At 43.7% G+C, this 25,735-nt stretch overlaps 1 protein-coding gene across 1 annotated transcript in view; it reads right to left on the bottom strand.

Moving 5' to 3' along the window:
• TLN1 (talin 1) overlaps positions 1-25,735 on the bottom strand; it is a 3,443,760-nt gene that overhangs the window by 2,722,255 nt on the left and 695,770 nt on the right. Inside the window, exon 4 of the mRNA XM_044078439.1 lies at positions 14,482-14,648. Within this exon, the coding sequence (XP_043934374.1) occupies positions 14,482-14,611 (130 nt within the window). The 5' untranslated portion in view covers positions 14,612-14,648. The remainder of the gene's footprint in view (positions 1-14,481; positions 14,649-25,735) is intronic.

Below are 25,735 nucleotides of genomic sequence, written 5' to 3'. Positions count from 1 at the left end.
GGGATCTAGAATATAGAGGTAGATTATAATGCTTGGCAAATGTATGCACGGAGGTCCAAGTAGCCGCCTCAATAATGTCCTTGGTTGCCACTCCTCTTAAGAAAGCTGTGGTAGTGGCTGTAGCCCTTGTAGAATGAGGTCTTATGTTCTGTGGAATTGGTTTTCCATGGTAGGAGTAACAGAATCTTATGCAATTTCCTATCCATTTGGAGATTGTCTGTTTGGAAATTGCTTTTCCTTCCCTTCCTGTTGCATAGGCCACAAAGAGCTGGTCAGTTTTTCTGTTACCTTTGGTTCTGTCCAGGTAGTAGCGTAATTGTCTGTGTACATCCAAGGTATGCATTATTCTTTCACCTGTGTTTTGTGGATTGGGAAAGAAGGTCGGTAGGTGGATTGCCTGGTTTAAAGACACTCTGGATACCACCTTAGGCATAAATGTAGGATTAGTTCTCATGGACACCCTATCTTGATGGAAGATTAGGAAGGGTTGCACTGCCATTAAGGCCTGTAGTTCCGAAACCCTCCTTGCTGAAGTAATAGCCAGTAGGAAAGCAGTTTTCCATGACAGGTGTTGTAGATCTGCTGTTGCTGCTGGTTCAAACGGAGGGAGTGTCAACTTTTCTAGTACAAAGTTCAAGTCCCAAGCTGGTAATGGTGGTTTCTTAGGAGGTTTTACATTCTTGATCCCTCTGAGAAACTGCCTGAGTAGAGGATGTGAAAAGACAGGAGGATCAAAGCTGTATTCTGCTGAAATAGCTGATGCATGTATCTTGATGGAGGAATAGGACAGGCCTGCATGTAGAAGCTCTGCCAAGTACTCCAGAATGTTAGCAATATCTATGTTTGACACATCTTTTCCTCTTTCAGTACTCCAAATGACGAACCTTTTCCATTTTCCTGCATAGTTCCTTCTTGTTGAAGGTCTGCGGGCTTCAAGGATAATGTCTTTAACCCTTTGTGAAAGGTCTGGGTTAGTTACTGCTATGTGATGTTCCAGGCAGTCAGTTGCAACGTTTTTAGGTTTGGATGTATGATGTTGTAGTTGTTCTGAGTTAACATCAGAGGCATCAGGGGTATTGACCACATTTTCTCCCGAGACATGTTCCTCAGCAATGGGTACCAGTGTTGTCTTGGCCAGTTCGGAGCTATCAGAATTATCCTTGGACGTTCCTCTTTGATTTTCAGTAGTACCTTGTGCATCAAGGGAAGAGGTGGGAATGCATATGCTGTCAGGCCTTTCCAGCTGAAGGATAGAGAATCCACCTTCCATGCAAGTGGGTGGAATGTCCTTGTGCAGAATTTTATGAGCTGGTGATTTTGTGGGAAGCGAATAGATCTATTTGTGGCATTCCCCATTTCTTTGTGATGGCCTTGAAGATGTCCGGGTGTAGCATCCATTCGTGAGCATCCGAGGTGGTTCTGCTTAAAATGTCTGCTAGGGTGTTCTCTTTTCCCGGTACAAATATTGCCTGTAACTGGATGTTGTAGCTGAGAGCCAGATTCCAAAGGTCCAAAGTCATTCTGCATAGGGGGTAAGAATGAGTGCCTCCCTGTTTGTTGATGTACCACATGACTGTGGTGTTGTCTGTCCTTATCAACAAATGGCCTTCTTTGAGGAATGGTCTGAATTTTAGGATTGCCAGTTTTACTGCCAGCATTTCTTTTTGGTTTATGTGCAGGTGCAGCTGGTCCTGAGACCACAGTCCCTGTACGCATTTGTCCAGCATGTGTGCCCCCCATCCTAGGTCTGAAGCATCCGTTGTGATGGTTTGGTTTGCTCGAGAGTTGTGGAAGGGTAAGCCTGGGTTTGACTGGCATGCCCGAGCCCACCATAGGAACTCCTGTTTTAAGCATGGGATTTAGTGGTATTTCTGTTTCTAAGCTGTGCCTGTGTTGAGACCATAAATTCTTTAGGTACCACTGTAACTTCCTCATATGCAGTCTGGCATGTGGGACCAAGATTATGCATGATGCCATGAAGCCCAAGGCCTGCAGAACTTTTCTTGCTGTTAGTTTATTCTGTTTTGTTAATGCCAAGAAGTAAAGAGGGAGTTCTTTTTGTTTTTCTGCAGTTAGGAATGCCATCTGCTTTACTGTGTCCAATTCCGCGCCCAAGAAAGTTCTTGTCTGGGATGGTATCAGTCTTGACTTTTGAAAATTGATTGTGTATCCCAGGGCTTGTAGCAAGTAAATGACCCTTTGTAAATCTGTTGTCAGCTTGCTTTTGTTGTCCGCTTGTAACAGGCAGTCGTCCAGGTATGGGTAAATTTGGATTCCCTGTACTCTGCAGTGAGCGATTACTGATGCCAGGCATTTTGTGAATACTCTGGGCGCAGTAGATAAGCCAAAGGGTAATGCTGAGAATTGATAATGCTCTGATCCTGCAAGAAATCTGAGGTATCTTCTGCAATTTGGTCGAATGGGGACGTGCAGGTATGCCTCCTTGAGATCTAGAGTTACCAGCCAACACTCCTTGCCCAGCATGGGAAGAAGTTGCTGTAGGGTCAGCATTTTGAATTTTGGGACAATGATGTATGTGTTTAAGATGGACAGGTCGAGAATAGGTCTCCAGTTTTTTTCTTTTCTTGGTACTAGGAAGAGTCTGGAGTAGAATCCTTTGCCCTGTTCTGTTATTGGTACCCTTTCCACAGCTCTCATCTTTATTAATTCTGCTGTCTGGTGCAGGGCTTCTATTTTTTTGATTTGGGGGCAGGTTTGGCATTCCTCTTTTTACTGGTAAAGTGTGGAAGTGGAACCGGTAGCCTTCGTCTATGGTTTGCAAAATCCACTTGTCTTTTGTAATATAGTGCCAATTTTTCGAGAATAAGGCTAACTTTCCGCCTAATGGTGCTGCTATTTGCTCCCTGGTAGGCGGAGTCAGAGCCAAGTCACTGTGATTGTCTTGTTGCAGTGGCAGTGGTTGCGTCTGTGCCTCGGTTATTGCCTTGCCACTGTCGTCCTCTGTAGGCACCTCCTCTGGATTGATTTCTGCCCCTAGAGCGTCTGTTCCTGCCCCTTTGGGATCTTGTGGAGTCAGGAAAGGACCAATTTTTGGCAGGCCAGTTCCTGCTAAACCTTGGGGGCTGAACCTGTAGGAAATCTTTAACTGTTTGTACAGAATTTGCCTTCTCTTCCATTTTCTTCATTACCTGCTGGGCAGGTTCCCCAAATAGACTGGCCTTATCCTTAGGAGCATCCAATAGCTTAGCTTTAACATGATCCGGCAAGACCTGTTCTTTCAACCATGCATGCCTTCTTATCACTGTGCCAGTCATGGCTGATCTAAATGAAGCCTCCAGTGCATCATAGCCACATTTTAAGGAATGGTTACTAACCTGTTGGATGTTATTCACCATTTCTAATACATATTTCTTATCTAAAGATTCATCAGAGGACAGCTTTTTAATTAACTGATCAAGCATAAACTCTTGGTATTGGATCATGTGAAACTGACAGTTTAAAGCTCTAGCAGAGAGAGTAGCAGAGGTGTAGACTTTTTTCCCCCATCTCTCTAAGGACCTGGATTCCCTTTCAGAGGGAATAGGGTTTTTCGCTGTGGTCGAGGCTACTGCCTTAGGCCCCTGGGATATAGTTTCGGGTCTGCAAGTGGGGCCTTGTATAGGTGGTGATGAGTGTCTGGCACCCTGTAAAATCTATCTGGTTTGGCAGGGGCTGGAGGTAAAGAATCAGGAGCAGTGCAGACATCATTAAATGCATCGTCCACAACAGATAGGACAGGAGGTATAGCTAAGGGCCTATGTTGTGGTAAGTGCAGAAAAGTCCTAAGCCTTTTTCTTGAATCTGAGAAATCTTGTCCCTGCCATTGGAATTGTTCTCTCATGGCATGTAGGGTTTCCCCAAAGGAGAATTCCTCTGGTGGAGAGGCAGCTGGAATGGATTCTTCAGCATCTGAACCTTCATAATTGGAAAAAGGAGCCTCTGGCTGGTCTGTAATGTCTGAGTCATCCGCAGAATCATCAGAGGACACAGGCTCGGGGGGCTCTGCTCTAGGTCTCTTTCCTGGGGGCTGAGAGGCCCTGTATGGGTGAGATTGGGATCCCCTTATTAATGATATTAAATCTTCTGCCAAAGTAAGCATTTGTGAACTAGAAGTGGGCCTGAGAGAGGGTGGTTTAACAGGCACTGATTTAGTTGATTTGGCTGCTTTAGCCCTGGCAAAGGCCTTAATAGACATGGCTGCAGGAGGCCTAGCAGCACCACGTGCTGGGGTAGAGGTATCCAAGGGGATGGTGTCTGATAGATCAGAAGGAACCACAGTAGTAGGCAAAATTTCTGAGGCTGATTCAGATAAGGTAGCAGGAGCCTCAGTAGTAGTCATGGATTCGGCTGAAGATTGACCAGTTTTCTCGGTTTCGGCCGAAACAGAGACACTCGCGGCTTGCTTAACCGTGGTTTCGGCCGAAACCGCGGACCGCGAGTGTCGGTCTTTTTCTTTGCGTTTTTTAACAATTTGGGTAGTCGGAGGATCCGACGGCATAATGTACGCAAAATCTGAGCCGAAAAACTGTTCAGCAAACTCCGACCGACGCCTAAGCGTTCGACGGGTGAAGGAAGCACAGGCCGAACAGGCTGCTACGTCGTGGTCTGGGCCTAAGCAAGGCAAACAGTAAGAGTGGAAATCTTTATGAGGTATTTGTTTCCCACAAGTTAAACAGTTATTGACTTTTTCTGACATCGGCTGAGGCAAGAAAGAGTCCCCAACGGGGTACTTAGCTTTTTAGAAGTCTTCGAAGTAGTATTCGGTAGTAGTAATCTCTAGATCTGACCGACCGGCACTTGCGAACAGCTTCTGCTTCGGGCGCCACGCGGCAAGAAAGACTGGGGAAAATGGCGTCGGCTGATGCCATTATACCCGAAGACCAGCAGAGATGACGTCGGGTGAAGTGCGACATCAGCCGAAGCCGGACCCAGACTTCTGAATCCGGCCGATCGAAGGGCTGCCTGACGACAGGACAACCCATTTGTTATGACTGCAGATGCATCCATGAAGGACATCCTCTAATTTAAACAGTTTTAGAAGCCAAGAACGAAAAAAGAGACTAGTAAGGGGACGGACTAGGTCCTCTAACTGAAATGGGCCTAGCCCGTTGGAACAGCTAGCAGGATACCACAACAACCAATCACACAACAAATAAGCCCAAAAAACACTAAGGAAATAGCTATTAAAATAGCTTTTGTTTTCAGCAAAATCTCTCAAGAATAATTAGAAAAAAGGGTAATTAGCCACAGACAACAGCGAGACCACGTCCGAGCTACACGAGCGGCAAACGAGATCTGGGGATATGGAGCAGTGCAACATGGGATACCTTCTTAGTACAGCCAATAGAAGACTTCGAACTAGAAATGTTTGGCAGAGTCGGAGCCGATATTCGGCTCAGAACCCACAGATAAGAACGTAGGCGAGATTGGACTACATAACATCAGATATTTAAAGCTAAAAATAAACAAAACTAAGATTTAAAATGTATAACAATGGGCTGGAAACAGGTTGTGGATAGTGGTAACGAAGACTGAGACAACAAAGAAAGGAAGTAGAAGGTGGTAATGGATGAGATAGTGTGCAGAAGAAAGTACAGTTTTGTACCTACCATAAATGTAGATGTTTGAGTGCATATACTGCTGCAGTCATCATACTTGTGGGTTATCCTGCAGTCAGGCGGTCCCGCAGTCGGCCGAATCCCAAAGTCTTGGTCAGGCGTCTGTTGTCGTCGCTTCTTCCCTAATGTCAGTGCAACAGGGGGATAAGAGAGGCAGCCGACGCCATTTTCTTCAGTTTTTCTTGCCCCAGATGTCAGGTGCCCTCAACTAGGAAGGCAATACAAATAACCATGCAAAAATACCTCAGTAGATAAAACAGTACTAGCTGTTAGCAAATACACCATATAGACATGCATCCAATAGACTGATGTACATGGAGTTATATCCAACACCCTGGTATGCAGAGGGGATGGTGGGAGGGTAACCTGGACTGCAGCAGTATATACACTCGAACATCTACATTTATGGTAGGTACAAAACTGTACTATGTTCATGTTATACTGCTGCAGTCATCACACTTGGGTTGAATCCCAAAGCTATGGATGGGTGGCTGGTACTAAACTGGGTTAAGTGAAGCTAGGATGCCCTGCAGAACTGCAGTGGCAAAACCAGCTCTGGCTTTAGAGTATAATGGAAGGTGGTAGTGCTTGGTAAAGGTGTGCACTGAACTCCAAGTAGCTGCCTCCAGAATGTCCTTGGTTGGAACCCCCCTGAGAAAGGCTGCTGAGGTTGCTGTAGCCCTGGTAGAATGGGACCTAATATTAACCTGCACTACTTTCACATGGTGCGAGTAGCAAAAGCGGATACAATGTGCTATCCATTTGGAGATGGTCTGTTTTGAAATAGCCTTTCCTTGTGAACCTGCAGCATAGGATACAAAGAGTTGGTCAGTTTTTCTGAAGGTCTTTGTCTTATCCAAATAGTAACGTAGCTGTCTGTGAATGTCCAAAGAGTGAAGGAGTCTTTCTCCTTTATTCTGGGGGTTTGGATAAAAGGTGGGTAAATGAATGGTCTGATTCAAAGCCACACTGGATACTACCTTTGGCATAAAGGTAGGGTTAAGTTCATAGAGAGACTGTCCTGATGGAAAATGATGAAAGGTTCCACTGCCATAAGTGCCTGTAATTCTGAGACCCTGCGTGCTGAGGTGATAGCCAGCAACAGAGCTGTTTTCCATGACAAGTATTGTAGTTCTGCTGAGAAGGCTGGTTCGAAAGGAGGCAGTGTTAATTTTTCTAAAAAAAAGTTGAGGTCCCAAGCTGGTGTTGGGGGTGTTCTGGGGGGTCTTATATTCTTAACCCCTCTGAGAAACTGCCTTAGTAAAGGGTGTGAGAATATGGGAGGATCCGCATTATATTGAGCTGAAATGGCTGACGCATGGATCTTAATGGATGAGAAAGAAAGGCCTTTGTGTAGCATCTCAGTTAAGTATTGCAGCATTTGAGGAATGTTTGTTATCCAAGGATTTTGGCCTTTAGCCTGTTTCCATGCACAAAATCTTTTCCATTTGCCTGAGTAAGTTTTTCTGGTGCTGGGCCTCCTGGCCTCCAAAATGACATTCAAAACGTCCTTTGAGAAAAGTGTTGATTGATAGTTCAAGGTATTCTCCATGCAGCTAAATTTAAAGTCCTGAGCTGACTGAAGGATCTGAGAGTTTTGCTGAGTCAACAGAAGTGGGAATTGAGGTAAGATCCATGGAGGGCTGTGAGTCAAGGTCCTTAGTAATGGGTACAAGTGTTGACGTGGCCAGTCAGGAGCAATGAGGATCATTTGTGGTCTCTCTGATCTGACATGCAGTAATACCTTGGTCAAGAGAGGTAGTGGTGGGAAGGCATAGACTGTCAATGCTGTCCAACTGAATGATAGGGCGTCCACTTTCCAGGCTAGGGAATGATAAGTCCTTGTGCAAAATTTCTGTAGTTGGCAATTGTTGGGGGAGGCAAATAGATCTATGTCTGGGCGTCCCCACCTTTGAGTTATCAATGAAAATACTTGTGGGTGTAGTCTCCACTCGTGAGGATCTGCCAAATTTCTGCTTAATTCGTCTGCCAATATGTTTTCCTTTCCTCGCAGGAATTGTGCTTGCAGTTGTACTTGGTAAGTCAATGATGTGTTCCACAAGGTCATTGCCTGTCTGCATAAAGGGTAGGAGTGTGTTCCTCCCTGTTTATGTACCACATAACTGTGGTGTCTGTCCTTAGTAGTTGTCTTGGATGCAAGAGGTCCTTGAAGGCTGTCAGTGCATTTTGCACAGCTAGCATCGCCTTTTGGTTGATGTGTAGATGCACTTGTTTTGCAGACCATTTGCCCTGTATGCACTGTCCTGCCATGTGTGCTCCCCAAGCGTAGTCTGAAGAATCTGTTGTCATAGTTTGGTTTGCTGGAGGTAAGACAAAAGGAAGACCCTCGTTTATTTGACATGCTTGAGCCCACCATAGGAACTCTTTTTGAAGGCAGGGAATGAGAGGTATACTTGTTTCGAAGCTGTGCCTGTGTCGAGTCCATACACTTTTCAGGTACCATTGTAATTTCCTCATATGCAGCTTTGCATGTGGAATTAGTTGAATGCAGGATGCCATGAACCCAAACGCCTGCAGGATTTTCCTTGCAGTGAGCTGGGTAAAAGTTGCCATCTTTTTGAAGTATTGAGTCAGTTTTTGTTTATCTGGCGTGAGATGAGCCATTTGGGCCGTTGCATTTAAGCTGGTACCCAGGAATATTATGTCTTGTGAGGGTATTAGCTTTGACTTCTTTTAGTTTACTGTGTACCCTAGGCAACTTAGCAGCTTTGTTACAAATGCCAGATGCTGTAATAGAATGGCCTTGCTGTCCGCTTGGATCAGGCAGTCGCCCAGATATTGATAAATTTGTACTCCTCGTTGTCTGCAGTATGCAATTACTGATGCCAGGCATTTCATAAATACTCTGGGCGCAATAGATAAGCCAAAGGGCAATGCAGAGAACTAATAATGCATTGTACCTGCCAAAAATCTGAGGTATCTTCTGCAATCTTGTCTGATGGGGACATGAAGGTATGCCTCTTTGAGGTCCAATGTTACCAGCCAAGACTCCTTGCCCAGCATGGGAAGAAGCTGCTGTAGTGTGAGCATTTTGAATTTGGGTACCTCCAGGTATGTGTTTAGAATTGAGAGGTCTAAAATGGGTCTCCAGGCTTTGTCCTTTCTTGGTACTAGAAATAGTAGAGTAAAAACCTTGACCTTGCTCCTTTGTAGGTACCTTTTGAATTGCTTTCATATCCATGAGAGCTGAAATTTGCGTTTGTGCCTCTGCCCATTAGTTTGGAGGCAGATTTGGCATGCCTCTCATCCGTGGTAAAGTGTGAAAATGAAATCTGCATCCTCTGGTAATGATATCCAGAACCCATTTGTCCTTTATGATGCGCCAATTTTGTGGAAATAGACAGTTTTCCTCCCAAAGGTGCTGCCAGGGCAATTTTGCTTGGCAGGCGAAGAGGGAAGTCATTGTGTTTGTTTCCTGAAGAGTTGAGATCTTTCATCTCCACCTCTGAGTTGTTGCATGCCATTGTCTAGGCCTGAAAGAACCTTGTGGCTGGCCTCTGCTCCTTGGGCGTCGGTACCTACCCCTTTGGGGTCTGTCTGATGCAGGAAAGGACCAGTTTTTTGATGGCCAGTTTCTGCTGAAATGAGGAGGTTGTACCTGTAAAAAATCTTTAACTGTCTGCATAGATTTTGCCTTTTCTTCCATTTTCTTTAAAAACTTCCTCTGCTTTGACACCAAATAACATCTTTCTGCAATGGAGCATCCAATAACTTTGCTTTGACATGTTCTGGTAAGGCTTGCTCTTTTAGCCAAGCATGTCTACGTATTACAGATCCTGTGACAGCTGCTCTACATGAGGCTTCCAATGAATCAAAATCACACTGTAAGGTATGCTTTCCCACCTGTTCTGCTGCATGCAGCAAATCCTGCATCTCTTGGAAATCAGGTTAATCTGTCCGAGGGATCATTTTCTGCTTTAACTGTGTAATCAAGTACTGCTGGTATTTTAGCATGTGGAATTGGCAGTTTAAGGCCCTCATGGCCAAAGTGGCAGACGTATACACTTTCTTCCCCCATCTTTCTAATGCTCTGGAATCACTTTCAGAAGGTAGTGGATTCTTAGCAGTAGAGGCCTTAACCCCTTTGGGACCTTGGGAAATGGTTTTGGGGTCTGCAACAGGGCTTTTATATAGAAACTTATGAGAATCAGGAACTCGGTAATATCTGTCTGGTTTAGCTGGTGCAGGAGGTAAGCAATCTGGGTTTAGACTAGATTCGGTGTAAACATCATCCAAAATGTCTAAAACTGGAGGAATTGCAAGGGGTCTATGCTGTGGAAGAAGAAACTCACGGAGTCTTTTCTTAGAGTCAGCGTAATCTTGGCCTTCCCAGTGGAAGTGTTCCCTCATGTTGTATAGAGTTTCCCCAAAAGAGTAGTCTTCAGGGGGGGAGACAGAGGGAATGGACTCTTCAACATCTGAGTCTTCATAAGGAGGGAAGGAATAATCCTGGTCCGCAGTGTTACCTGAGGAAATGGATGCTTGGTCAGAGGAAGGATAATCTTCCTCCAGTCTAGGCCTTTTGTCAGGAGGGGGTTGGGAATCCCTGATAAGGGTAATTAAATCCTCAGCCATCTTAAGCATCTGTTTTTAGGCACAGGGGCCTGTGGGGGGGGGGGGGTCTGTGGACCCGGTTTCCTAACTTTTAAGGGGCTTTAAGTTTAGCATAAGACTTAATAGAGATAGTTGTTGGTTTGAAGACACCTTCAGAAACCGAAGGCCTGCCCAAAATCTCCGGATCACCGTCAGGGTTGGCGTCCAAGGGGTGAGAGGGAACCGGCTCGAGGCCCAGCTGATTCAGTCTGGGAGGCTGTCAGAATTTCTAAATCAGCGGTAGTCCGGGGCTGCGTAGGCGCCTCGCTGAAAACCGGAGAACCGGTGGCAGGCCTTGCTGAGGCCTCGGTATCTGGTCTTGGTTGCCTGTCCTTATCCTTGCGTTTTTTAATCATTGCTGATGTCGGTTGCTTCGACGACATGCTATAGTTAAATTTTCTGCCAAAATAATGTCTGGCGAAATCTGCCCGACGCTTGATTGTACGTTTGTTGAACCTAGCACAAAACCGACAACCAGAGACGTCGTGGTCGGGGCCTAGGCAAGGAATACAATAAGAATGAAAATCCTTATGAGGTATTTGCTTCCCACAAGAAATGCAATTATTAACTTTGTCTGACATCGGTCTGAGGCACAAAAAGTTTCCCCAACGGGGTACTTAGCTTTAGAGAAGACTTCGGGATGAAATTCGATTCGAAAATCTCGGGAGCTAGCCGACCGGCACTTGCGAACTGCTTCTGCTTCGGGCACCGCGCGGCAAGAAAGACTGAAGAAAATTGTGTCGGCTGTCTCTTTTATCCCCCTGTCGCACTGACATCAGGGAAGAAGCGATGACAACTGACGCCAGACCATGACTTTGGGATTCGGCCGACTGCGGGACCGCCTGACGGCAGGATAACCCACAAGTATGGTGACTGCAGCAGTATAACACGATGAACATCTATACCTACAAAAGTTAACGAGGGTCATGTTTTCAAACATGGATCGGAGGTATATAGAAAAAAGTGGTGCACGTGGCAACGCTGCACAACAAACTTATGTAAAAAGGAGATTCAGAACTTAGCAAAAATGACTAAGGTGACTGTTTACTATTCAAATTTGGAAGGTAAAAGATAAAGAGGGGTTACTGATATTAAGTAAGGGATTGGGAAGTAGATGCAAGATTTGAGTAGATACAGAAGACATAGTTGTGAAAGGAGTTTGGAGAGAAAATGCAGTTGTTAGCCAGGATTTATTTACCTCCAAACACACTAACCCAAGCAATTAAGCAAATGCTGGGACATGTGGTAGCAATGCAGCATGATACAGCTGTGGCAGAGGACTGAAGTGTAAAAGGCAATAAGGATGATGTATTAGCAGCCCTCAGAGACTGCAAGTATTGGAAACATGGGAAGGTTTCTGGAAAAATGCATGAAATTTTTGACATAGTGGAAGTGATGTATTCGTTACACTGGAAAATGAGAGTATACTTACTACTCAAATGCAATACACAGGCTACACTAAACAGATGTTACTTATAGGAAAGAACAGTGGTGTAAAATCTTACCATAACCATAGACGGCTCTCTCTTTCATGTTGCAGTATTCATACCTTGAGGGATTCCCTGCCTAGGCAACCCAAACATCTGGCCAGTATACCAAAGATTAGAGCTACTGCTGGGTACATGCGACACTGAACATAAGCTGTAGCCAACGTAGGCCATAAAAGTGATGTCTGCATGTACTATCCTCAGAAATTAATGACCCAGTCAGAATACCAGTCCAAGAATGAGACGTAAACCAAATATCTAAAGAAAAACATGAACCAAGGAGGAAGGTGGGTGGGGATTGAATACTGTAACATGGAAAAGGTCATCTATGTTTATGGAAAGATTTTATACAAGTATTCTATGTCTTTCTATTCCCATGTTGCAGTATTCATAACATAAGGGACAGTACCAAAGCTCATGAGTGGGAAAGGGAGGTTGGAGCACAGGAAGTCTCCATAAAACCATGCAAAATTGACTGGGAAAACGATCTGGAGAGGAGTCCAACTTGTAGTGTTTTTGTGATGTTGCAGATAGAGGACCAAGTAGTTGCTTCCAGGATACAGGTAGTGTCCAGACCCTTGAAGAAGGCCCCAGAGGAGGCTACAGCCCCAGTGGAAAGGGCCTTAACTGAAGGAGAGTGTTTTCCCATGAGACAGGTAGCCATTTCTTTATAGAGACAATCTACCCAGCGCCATGGGGTGAAAATAAACTGCTCAGACCTTCTACTGGATTTGGTCTTATCCAGGTACACACTGAGTTGTCTGTGTACATGCAAGGTGTGGAACACCCTTTCACTCGAGTTTTGAGGGGAAGGGGAAAAGGGTAGGTAAGTGAAAAGATTAAGGGACAAGTCATTAACCACTTTAGGCATGAAAGAAGGATTGGTACGAAGAGACACCCTATCCCTGTGGAAAATTAGAAGGGGTCGTGAAGCCATTAAAGTTTGAAGTTCAGAAATTCTCCTAGCAGAAGTGATGGAAATCAGTAAAAGTTTTTCATGTGCAAAATTTTAAAGAAGCAGAAGCTGCGGGTTCAAAGGGTGTTAGTTTTTCCAGAACAAAATTCAAATCTCAAGGAGGAGGAGAAGGAAAGTACAGTTGTGTACACTTAACATAAATGTAGATGTTAGAGTGTACCCACTGTTGCAGTCATCACATTTGGGTTATCTGCTTGCAGGTAGCCCTCAGTCAGCCTGATTATCAAAGTCTTGGGACCTGCGTCAGTTGCTGTCTCATCTTCCATGACGTCATGTAGTCAGGGGTATAAAGCATGCAGCTGACGCCATTACATCAGTTTATCTTGCCCTAGGTGTCAGGTGCCCCCATAATGGGAAGCAATTATATACAAGGTTACACCTCCAACAAAAAAGCAAATACACCAAAAAGCTTAAAGCATAGTAAAAAAGAATAGGTATAGTCAATAGAAGTCAGGGGGGGGGGCTGGAGGGAGAGTAACCAGGACTGCAACAGTGAATACACTAACATCTACATTTATGGTAAGTGTACAACTGTACTATGTTCTTCGTGTTTCACTGTTGCAGTCATCACATTTGGGTAGACTCAGAAAGCTAAGGATGGGAGGAGGTAATTAGATAGCATTAAGACCAGCTGCAATGCCCTGCAAGACTGCAGTGGCTAAGCCAACTCTGGATTCAGAAAAAATTGGCAAGTGGTAATGCTTGGTGAAGGTATGTACAGAACTCCAAGTAGCAGCTTCTACAATGTCCCTGATAGGGACACAACTGAGAAAGGCTGTAGAGGTAGATGCAGCCCTGGTTGAATGTGGTCTTATCCCATGTGGGGTAGGTTTTCCATGGTGGTTATAGCAGAAATGAATGCAATGGCCTATCTACTTAGAAATGGTTTGCTTTGAAATGGCCTTCTCCTCTGCCCCTGCAGCAAATGCAACCAGCGGCTGTTCAGATTTATATACATATATACACACATATATAAATAAATAAATATATATATATATATATATATATATATATATATATATATATATATATATATACATATACACACACACACACACACCTTTTTTGGGGAGAGTTGTGGTCCTTCTTGAAGCAACCATAGGGCCCCCAAAAGAGTGAGCACCCATGCTAGAAGGCATTGAAACTTCTGCCCCTCACTACTATACAGATAAATGTCTGCCTGAATTTTCATGGATACAGAAATTTTACTGCACTAATGAGTCTTGTATAGAGCCATCCCATGTTCCATTACTTATACTGCCCCCCCCCCCCCCACCAAAAAAAAAAACAACACTACTACCTTTAAAAAGATCCTGTCACCTTTTTCTTTGTGAAACATTTCCACACGTCTGACTTGGACCATATCGGATTCTTAGCTACCTCAATTTCCCTTGCAAACCTCGATGTTGAGTGCTAAGTTTCATAATGTTATCACCCGCAATTTGAGTGTTTTCCATTACATACCCTGCCTTGTAGTCATTAAAAGGTAAAGATTGCTTTCACACACACCCATCAGAGTCCTACACAAATATTCATCTCTTGAAAAATCCTTGTCACAAGGAAAACAGTGCACTGGTTGCTAGACTGCAACCTGTTTCCATCAATCTCTTCTCAACTTCCTTCTTTTCATGTGAAACCATATTGTGTTCACTAGCTAAACACTTCAGACTAAGGTCTAGTGTGCTCACAAGTGTGCAGGTTTTCATATACAGCAACAAATGTAAGATGAAAACTTATTTATTGTAAGTTGTACGTATTAGACACATATGTTACGACAGATACTCACGTTGGCCAGTTTGTGCCTCTGGTACCCTCTCCCGGATGATTCGACAGGCATCGTAGATCACAGTAGAAGGCTCAAACTGCATCGTCTTGACAACATTTCCAACACTTATCTTTAGTGATAAGGCAACCATTTTGGTGTTTTCTGCTACGCTATGCTGTTCTAGTTACCTTGAAAAGGTAAAGAAAATGAGTTACAGAATGCATCTATTCTGCCTATTCACTAAAACCAATACAACTGCAATTTCCATCTCTAAAAACCCCACATTTTTTATTTTTTTAGAGTAATCTGCAGAATCAACCTGTCTCTCGTTTGCACACGTACCTCTTTTATAGAAAAAGAGGGCAATTTAGTACAGTTAAGAGACTTGCTCAGTCACACAGAATGGAAGTGATGACTGAAGGACTCAACTGATGCATTCAAACAGATATACAATATCATTTTAAAAAGCATACGTCTCAAAAATAAACTTCATAGCACAGGCTTACCCAAGCTCACAAAACATTTTACAACACAGAAAGACATCCAGAAGTAAGCAAAATACATAAACAACATGAGCAATGTGTATAAAAGGCATACAACCGCTAAAACCTGAAAATATTAAAAGTTCTTTCCAAATGCAGCCTAAGACCCTTTGGAATCTAACCAATATAGTTCAGAGAGGCACAAGTTATCACCACAAGAAAGATTTTATTCACCAAGCTGAGCAAGTGCAGTACACAAGGGTTCTAAAGGTAAATGAAGAAAATATACTTAATGGACAAAGGTTACATCCAGACAGGAACCCGCAGACTCAAGCTAACTGTCTTGTTTTGCTTTCACCAGTACTTTGAAATATTGAAAAGAACTGAGGAATCTAGCAGGTTACTGGTGAGGACAGCATGTTTACTACTGCTGTGCCCTGGGTCTTGTTAGTTCAAGAAAAACTCTTGGGGCCAGTCTCAAACTCATCAGGGTTGGGCACTAAGCTAGTTAACTAGAAAGCTCTCTATAGTTGGCTTAGAGTAAAACTCTTTAAATGCCAGCTTCCCATGGCCAGGAAAAAAAAAAAAAAAAAACAGGCTTGCATCACTCTCTCTTCAGACAGACACTGCACAGTCCATGATGCTCAAAATGACACCCAGAAAGCAACTGACTTGGCCTACTAAAAATATGGAAGTGGTACCAGAATACAGACTGCCCTGGTGGAACATGTCCTCAGAGGAAGGACACAGACTAAAATACCTCCAAACCTACCTCTCCAGGTTCTAAGTCAACCCTGTGCAAGGGAGGTACACCTGAAACAGAAAAGATGGAAGGTCTGGTGACTACAGTACCAACCTGATCTGAAGGATGCTGAAAGAATAAAATAAGGAAAAGGAGGAATGGAGGAAAGGAGGCAACTGCAACAGTGAATATACGCTAACATGCACAATTATGGCAAGTTCCTAATTCAGCTATCTATTGCTCATCATAATTATTCACTGCTTCATTAGTTAGTGACTCTTACAAAGACTCCCAACAGCTTAAACACCAGTGCATGGCTAACTTGAGCCCCTGTACACTGGCAGAGGCAAAGTCTAATCTGCTTTTGGATGCAAGTTCCAGATTGTAATGTTTGGAAAAGGTATGGACAGCTGACAAAGCAACAGCTTAAGATTGAGTGTGCATCGACCCTGCTAAGAAAGGCAGTAGTAGCTTGCAGAGGTCCCAAAAGAATGGGTTTTTAACATTCCCGGGTACAATGACAATCTCACAATGAAAAATACAGCAGAAGCACAGCATGCTAGCCATTTTGATAGTTTGTTCCGTCACTGGCCTTCCCTTCTTGCTCTTTGAAAGGTAATTAATAACTGGTCTGATTTCTGATTTGCTTTGTTCCAAGGAAGACTTCAGCTGTGTGGGCAAACCTAAGGAATGCAGGATCATTTCCCCTCACTTGGGAGGCAAGGAAGGAAACAGAGTTAAATAGCCTGATTTCAGAATGAAGTCACCACTTTAGGTATGAGAGAAGGGTATTAGTATGCAGGGTAACTCTGTCTTTATGGAACATCAGAAAAGTACAGTTTTGTACCTACCATAAATGTAGATGTCCGATAGGTATGCATCTGCAGTCATAACATATGGGTTTGTCCTGCCTCAGGCAGCCCTTCGGTCGGCCGGATTCCAAAGTCTGGGTCTGGCCTCGGCTGATGTCGCACCTTCCCCGACGTCAGAGCTTCTGGGGTATAAAGGCATCAGCCGACGCCATTTTCCTCCGTGTTTCTTGCCCCAGATGCCAGGTGCCCTCTAGGAAGGCTAAATTTGGATAAAAGTAGAATGTTCCAAACAGTAGCAAAAAATATATATATATGAATATACATATATACAAACAAACAAATACACCATAATAGATTCCCCCAGCTAGCTGAAAGAGGGGTAAGCACCCTAGGAATACCACAGAGGGGAAGGAGGGTGGGTAATCCTGACTGCAGATGCATACCTATCGGACATCTACATTTATGGTAGGTACAAAACTGTACTATGTCCTTCAAGGATGCATCTGCAGTCATAACATATGGGTAGAATACCATAGCCAAACTGGGGGAGGAGGTACTAAGATAAGGATGGTGTAGTTAAGATCCCCTGTAAAACTGCAGTTGCAAAGCCTGCTCGGGATCTGGAGTATAAAGGAAGATTATAATGCTTGGCAAATGTATGCACGGAGCTCCAAGTAGCAACTTCTAAAACGTCCTTGGTAGCCACCCAGCGTAGGAAAGCTGTAGTGGTGGCTGTGGCCCTTGTAGAATGAGGCCTCATATTTTCAGGAGCTGTCTTTCCATGAAAAGAGTAGCAAAAGCGAATGCAATTTCCTATCCATTTTGAAATTGTCTGCTTGGAAATTGCTTTTCCTTGCACCCCAGTTGCATAGGCTACAAAAAGTTGGTCAGTGTTTCTGCTGGTTTTAGTTCTGTCCAGATAGTAGCGTAGTTGTCTGTGTATATCCAAGGTGTGCAAGAGTTTCTCCTTTGTTCTGTGGGTTAGGGAAAAACGTAGGCAAATGAATAGCTTGGTTCAAGGATACCCTGGATACTACCTTTGGCATGAAAGTAGGATTGGTTCTCAGAGACACTCTATCCTGGTGAAAAATAAGGAAAGGCTGCACTGCCATTAATGCCTGTAACTCGGATACTCTTCTTGTTGAAGTGATTGCCAGAAGGAAAGCAGTTTTCCAAGATAAAAACTAAGTCTGCTGATGCTGCTGGTTCAAAAGGAAATGGTGTCAATTTTCCAGCACAAAATTGAGATCCCATGCAGGCAGAGGGGGTCTCCTTGGAGGTTTAACATTTTTGATCCCTCTCAAAAATTGTCTGAGTAGAGGGTGAGAGAAGATAGGAGGATCCATATTGTATTCTGCTGAAATTGCTGAAGCATGAATCTTAATGGAAGAGTAAGACAGGCCATTGTGGAACAATTTTGCTAAGTATTCTAGGATGTGTGCTAGGTTTGCCACTGTGACATCTGTGCCCTTTGATGTGCTCCAAATGAGGAATCTCTTCCATTTAGCTGAGTATGTCTTCCTTGTGGAGGGTCTGCGAGCCTCCAGGATAATGTCCTTGACCCTCTGAGATAAGACAGTTTGGTTTGGTTTTAAGCTATTTTCCAGGCAGTTAGTTGCAGTGTTTTCAAGTTTGGATGCAGGGTCTTGAAATTGTTCTGCGTTAGAAGAAGAGGCCATAGGGGTAGAGGCCATGAGTTCGCCTGAGACATGCTTCTCAGTAGCGGATACCAGTGTTGTCTTGGCCAGTCCGGAACTATTAGTATCACCTTTGGCTGTTCCTCCCTGATCTTCAGTAGAACCTTGTGCATCAATGGGAGAGGTGGGAATGCATATACTATTAGGGCATTCCAGCTGAGAGAGAGTCCACCCTCCAGGCTTGTGGGTGGTATGTCCTTGAGCAGAATTTCTTCAGTTGGTGATTGAGAGGGGAGGCGAACAGATCTATCTCTGGCAATCCCCATTTCTTTGTTATGAGTTTGAAGATGTCTGGATGCAGCATCCATTCGTGAGCATCCGTGGTAGTCCTGCTTAAGCTGTCTGCTAGTGAATTCTCTTTTCATAGTACAAATATGGCCTGCAGCTGGATATTGAGATTCAGGCCTAGGTTCCACAGATCCATTGCCATCCGGCATAGAGGGTAGGAATGCGTGCCTCCCTGTTTATGTACCACATGACCGTGGTGTTGTCTGGCATCAGCAGATGTCCTTGCTGGAGGAATGGTTTGAATGCCTCGATTGCATGCTTCACTGCCAGCATCTCCTTTTGGTTTATGTGCAAGTTTAGCTGTCCTTGAAGCCATAGGCCTTGGATACATTTGTCCTCCATGTGTGCTCCCCATCCTAGGTCTGAGGCGTCCGTGGTGATGGTCTGCCTTGGTATTGGTTTGTTGAAAGGCAACCCTCTGTTGGACTGGCAGGCCTGAACCAACCACAGGAATTCCTTTTGAAGGCATGGAATGATTGGTATCATGGTTTCTAGACTGTGCCTGTGTTGAGACCATACATTCCTTAGGCACCATTGTAATTTCCTCATATGCAGCCTGGCATGTGGGATCAAGATTATGCAAGATGCCATGAAACCCAGGGCCTGCAGGACTTTCCTTGCAGTAAGCTGAGCTTGTCTTGTCAAAGTCATGAAGTAATCTGGAAGTTGTTTTTGTTTTTCTTCTGTGAGAAAAGCCATCTGAGTTATTGTGTCCAGATCCGCACCCAAAAAGGTTATCTTTTGGGATGGCACTAGTCTTGACTTTTGTATGTTGACTGTGTATCCCAAGGCCTGTAGCAGGTGTATGACATAGGCCAAATCCTTTATCAATTTTGTCTTGTTGTCCACTTGTATTAGGCAGTCGTCCAGGTATGGGTAGATTTGAATTCCCTGAAGTCTGCAATGTGCAATTACTGATGCCAGGCATTTCGTGAATACTCTGGGCGCAGTAGATAAGCCAAAGGGTAATGCTGAGAATTGATAATGCTCTGATCCTGCAAGAAATCTGAGGTGTCTTCTGCAATCTGGTCGGACAGGGATGTGCAGGTATGCCTCCTTGAGATCTAGAGTCACCAGCCAAGACTACTTGCACAACATGGGAAGAAGTTGCTGTAGGGTCAGCATTTTGAAATTTGGCACAATGAGATATGTGTTCAGTGCGGACAAGTCGAGAATAGGCCTCCATTGGTTTTCTTTTCTTGGTACAAGGAATAGTCTGGAGTAAAATCCTTGGCCTTGTTCCACAAATGGTACCCTTTCTATTGCTTTCATCTGCAGTAAATTTTTTATTTGTCTTAAAGCCTCTGGCTTCTGGTTTGGTGGTAGGTTTGGCATTCCGCTCCTTTTTGGTAAAGTGTGGAAGTGAAACCTGTATCCTTTGTCTATTGTTTGCAATGTCCATGTGTCCTTTGTAATGCAATGCCAGTTCTTTGAGAATAAAGCCAGCTTTCCGCCCAAGGGAGCTTCCAGTTGTTCCCTGGCAGGCGGAATCAGAGTCAAGTCATTGTGTCTGTCCTGTGGTAGTGGTTGTGGTTGCAGCTGTGGCACTACTCCTCTGGTTGGCAGGCTGCCACTGACGGCCCCTATAGGCACCCTTTGATTGACCTCTGCCTTGAGGGCGTCTATTCCTGCCCCTCTGTGCTCTGGAGGTCTCTGGAAAGGACCAATTCTTGGAAGGCCAGTTTCTGCTGAACCTCGGAGGTTGGACCTGCAGAAATTCCTTTACTGTTCACACAGATTTTGCTTTTTCTTCCACTTTCTTTAGAATCTCCTGTGCAGGGGAGCCAAATAAACTTTGTTTCTCCATTGGAGCATCTAGGAGTTTAGCCTTGACATGGTCTGGCAGTGATTGCTCTTTTAGCCAGGTATGCCTACGAATCACTGCCCCAGTCATAGCTGATCTAAATGAAGCCTCCAGTGCATCATAGCCACATTTTAAGAAACGATTACTGACCTGTTGAGAGTTGTGTACCAAATCCTGAAGGGATTTACAGTCTAAAGGTTCAGGAGAAGAAAGCTTCTTATTCAGCTGATCTAACAAATATTCTTGGTACTGTATCATATGGAATTGACAGTTTAATGCCCTGGCAGAAAGAGTAGCAGATGTATAAACCTTTTTACCCCATCTCTCTCTAATGCTCTAGACTCTCTTTCAGAGGGTAGGGGATTCTTGGCAGTGACAGCTGCATCACCTTTTGGGCCCTGTGAAATAGTTTCTGGGTCTGCAGCATGGGCTTTATACAGGTAGATGTGAGAATCCGGGACCCTGTAATATCGGTCAGGTTTGGCAGGGGCCGGGGGAAGAGAATCAGGTGCAGAACTAACATCATTATACACATCATCAATTACAGTTAGCACTGGTGGTATGGCTAAGGGCCTATGTTGGGGCAAATGTAAGAAAGTCCTTAGTCTTTTTCTAGAATCAGAAAAATCCTGACCCTGCCATTGAAAGTGTTCCCTCAGAGTGCAAGGTCTCCCCAAAGGAAAATTCTTCAGGAGGGGAGGGCGAAGGAATAGAATCTTCAGCATCTGAATCCTCATAAGGAGAATAGGCCCCTTCCTAATGGTCTGACAAATCAGATCCATCCGTGGAGTAATCAGAGGAGAGAGGTTCAGAGGGTTCAGTCCTGGGCCTTTTGTCTGGTGGAGGTTGGGAGGCCCTGTCTGGGTGAGGTTCGGAACCCCTAATCAAGGATATAAGGTCCTCAGCAAGACTGAGAATCTGAGAACTAGAGGAAGGTCTCTGAGAAGTAGATTTGGCAGGTAAAGCTTTAGAAAGTTTGGCAGCTTTAGCCCTGGAGAAGGCCTTAATAGACATAGAAGCTGGGGGCCTAGCTGCCCCACGTGCAGGTGTAGAAATGTCCAATGGAATGGTGTCGGACAAATCTTGAGCGCTGGCTTCGGTAGGGATTTCTGAAGCCGACTCAGCCGGGGCCTCTCTGGCCTCGGTTGTCGGAGGTATGGTTTCTGTCGTAAGAACCGAGGGCTCGGTTTCAGCCGAAACCGAGACACTCGCGGTAGGCCTAGCCGTGGTTTCAGCCGAAACCGCGGGCGGCGAGTGTCGGTCCTTTTCCCTGCGTTTTTTGGTCAAATGCGTAGTCGGGGTCTCCGACGGCATTTTATATGCAAAAGCGGATCCGAAAAATTCTTCTGCAAACTCCGACCGACGTCTAAGAGTCCGTCGGTTGAAGGAGGCACAGGCTAAACAAGCTGATACGTCGTGGTCTGGGCCTAAGCAAGGAAGGCAGTAAGAATGGAAATCCTTATGAGGTATTTGTTTCCCACAAGTTAAACAATTACTTACTTTGACATCGGCTGAGGCAAGAAAGAGTCCCCAACGGGGTACTTAGCTTTTTTCGAAGTCTTCGGTAGCTGAAATCTCTGGATCTGACCGACCGGCACTTGCGAACAGCTTCTGCTTCGGGCACCGCGCGGCAAGAAAGACGGAGGAAAATGGCATCGGCTGATGCCTTTATACCCCAGAAGCTCTGACGTCGGGGAAGGTGCGACATCAGCCGAGGCCAGACCCAGACTTTGGAATCCGGCCGACCGAAGAGCTGCCTGAGGCAGGACAACCCATATGTTATGACTGCAGATGCATCCTTGAAGGACATCTTATTTTCTTTAAGTGCACCTCTGAAAATACTAGCATAGGTCAATGCCACAAATAAAGCTGTCCACCAGTAAAAGGTAGGAGGAGAAATCAGCTGGCTCAAAAGGAAGTTTTTCAAAAGCAGAGTTTAGGTTCCATGGTGGAATCTTCTCCCTCTTGGATGGTTTCAAGTGCAGGACGCCCAACCTCTCATACAAATTTATAGGCAACTGGAAATAAAGAGGTGGGCCAGAAGGCAGATAAGCTAAGGTGGCCAACACTTCAGCAAGGCATAGGACAATCTTGTTTTATAAAGGTCTGACAGGTAGGTGAAGACCAAGGACAGCAGTGCTACATTTGCTTCCTGGTTTCTGTAAAAGCACCAAAAGGAAAATCTTTTCAATTTTAGGTAACAACTTTCTTGTACTATGTTTCCTAGCTTCCTTCATAATGTAAAGCATGTTCTCAAAGAACAAGCTGCAAGTTTTTAAATTCTCAGGCTGGGGTAAATTAGACATCTTTTGTGTTAAATTGGGCTACCCTGAAAGGCAACAGGACTGGTTCTAACCTCAATAAGATCAGCAGAAGGAACAAGTTTTCTTACCATACTGTTCCATCTTTGTTTTCCATTTGTATTCTTCCTTGACCTGTGGGTTTCGATCAGCCCTTGGATCAGACTCTGCCACTTTCCAAGCTCAAGATTCGAAGCTCAAGCTCTTCCTCTCTATCCCATAATGCCTCATTACCCAGATTACCTCAGATCGAGTTTGCTAAAAATATACACCTAATGTACCTACATAGTCAAAGAGGAGGAGAAAGGTTCAAGGACTCAACACAGCAACTACAGTCACTAATACAAACCAACTCCATCAGGTCTACATAGAAAAGGGCCAGGGGGATGGGGTGGGGGGGGCAAGGAAGAATGAAAATGGACAACAGCGATGAAATGTTATGGTAAGAACATAACTTCTTTATCCGATGTAAAACCACGAAAACTGGTAAATATGAAACTGGTTAAGAACAAAAAAGCAGGCTTTGTTGACACAAAAACACAGTTTTATTAACAAATTAGGTAAGCGCTTTCGTCGGTTATAAGCCAACTTCTTCAGACAACGAAATGCAACACACACCCAAGCCTTATATACTATCTGTTAATGCTATATTAACGAATTAGATCCATTAAGACTAATTAACTAATCATATTCACTACACTAAAAATTAATACAAAATATATCTCATGAATTCTGGTATCATAGAATTGAATAAAAACAATGCCATGAGTACAAAAAATAATAAATATGACAAAACATTTAAAACCTTCAAGTATTTAAAACTTAAAAAATCATCACAGTAAGCCATATTAGCTAACTAGCATTCTTATATTAACAAATATTAAGAGAATTATAACAGCCTTGAACAGGATTAACCCTACATAGTCCTAACTCTATACATTAATTGATAAACTCGAGTCCCATTTGAAATGCTAAACACATCAAACGATAAACTAGACCATACATCATATACATAAATAATTATATAAATGCATTTCATTTAACAAATCCCCATCTAACATGTGCCTTTAATTTAAGCAGACATTTGATAGATAAAAAGTCACTGAGGCTTGCAACACATACGCTGAGGTACGGACTAACCGCATTAGTTTGCGCTCCAAGTCTCAATTCCCATGGTCCCCATCTCGTGTCTTATTCCACCTGCTGCAACACTGTAAACTTAAAATGATGCGAAGGGTGTTCTAAAACATGTCTAGATAGTGCACTGGTGGTGATGCTCTTATTAATGCAATAACAATGCTCATAAATTTGTACAACCACAGTCTATCGAAAAGAACCAAAAATTTGCAACATAATAATAATCCAATTCCTTAAAGTGAAAAGGATTTATTGTAAAACACTGCTTTTCTCATACAATGTTTTACAATAAATCCTTTGCACTTTAAGGAATTGGATTATTGTGGTGCAAATAAATGCTCAAATTCTTTGCTTGATTTTCCTCTCGGTTTTTCCGGTATAGTAAGCTTCGCTTTGTTCACAAACAGCACAATATACCACACCCTGAGAATCACAATTAAATTTACCTTGTATAAAATAACTTGTCTCTCTAATTTGTACTTTATCTACTGTTTTAGTGTATTTACACTGAGGACATCTACTACATTTCATCACCCCAATGCCTCGTTTATTCAATTTTCTCTTTTACTCAACCAGGCATTTAAGATTTGCACCTCTCTTATATGTCATTAGAGGTGCCCGACCTAGTTTTTTTTTATTAAGGCTGTTTTCATTAATAAAAGTGCAATTTTTAGTTTTTAAAACGTGTCCAATACTTTTTGCGTCCAGGGAGTATGTAGTAAGGAATCTTACTTCTATTCCCACACTTTCCTCAATAGTCCTAACCAGAATTAATTCATTCCACAACTCAAGTTCCAATTCATATCCCTTCTGTACAATGGGAAGAAAATGACCTATTAACCTTTTGTTACCCACTTCTTCAAATATCAGGTCCAAAAAACCTGACTGGTATCCTCTTTTCAAAAACATAGACTTTAGTAAGGCACACTCTGTCAAGAAGTCATGATAGCTGGACACCATCCTAGCTGCCCTTACTGCTTGCTCTTTGACCACAGCCCTTTTCTGGTGGTATGGATGGCTGCTTGAAAAATGTAGAAAAGCATTTGAGTAAGTGGGCTTTCTGAAAACCGAAGTCTTATACCTACCATTTACACTATCCTTTGCCAGAAAAACATCCAAAAAACTTATTTCCTTTGTTTCCATCTGGAAGGTAAATTCTAAGAAACTAGTTAAAGACGAAATAGCTGTAACGAAGGTCTCAACTTGACCAACTTCGCCATCCCATACAAAGCACATATGGCCTGATCAATAATTCATTGTTTCACTGTGAACTAATTGGGTTGTTTGACCAACAAGGTCTTGATTTTCTGAATGTGCTTATTAGACAATATGGGGCTCAAACTGACCATTTAAAAAATTAACATGAACTGCTTGAGCATGCCATTACAACTAATGGTAACTTTGACAGATATAGGTTTGGATATGGGTGGATGTTTTCTAGCATTGAAACCAGCCTAGGCAAGTTTATTGAAACAAAAAAGATTTCCAGAGACCTTAATGACTATGCAAAAGGTTCGGCATATCCTCCCCCCAGTACTTCATTCGGACTTGCTTGATGGGCGTTTAGCCAATCAGAGTCCCCGAGATGACGTGAGAATTGGCAGCCCAGAGAGAGTAGAAAATGGAGCCGACATTCCCAAAGTTCGCCAAAGTGAGCGGATACAAAATAACCAGCAGCAAACACAAGCATTTCAACAAAATAACTTGAACAGTAATGATAGTCCTGATGACCAGCAGAATCCTGGCAATCGAAAGGGTTTTTGGAGCGGTTATGGCAATCAGCGGAATTACAACCAACAAAACAGCAATGGGACCCAATGAATGATTTATTTTTAGAAGGGAGCATTGATCTAGATACTCTGCATTATTCTAACAATGGTAGCACCTATCACACCAACATTATTTGGGGCCCCTAAATTACGCAAAGATCTAAGGAATCCTCCATTCAGGCCTATAGTAAATGGGAGGGGATCCATCACATACGCAACTGCAAAGTATGTGGATCATAAACTA

The sequence above is a fragment of the Protopterus annectens genome, chromosome 1.part1 (genome assembly GCF_019279795.1).
Source record: "Protopterus annectens isolate FY-2018-M chromosome 1.part1, PAN1.0, whole genome shotgun sequence".
Taxonomy (NCBI): Eukaryota; Metazoa; Chordata; order Ceratodontiformes; family Protopteridae; genus Protopterus; species Protopterus annectens.
The sequence above is the reverse complement of the archived record's forward strand: the minus strand, read 5'-3'. Positions and strand labels throughout refer to the sequence as shown.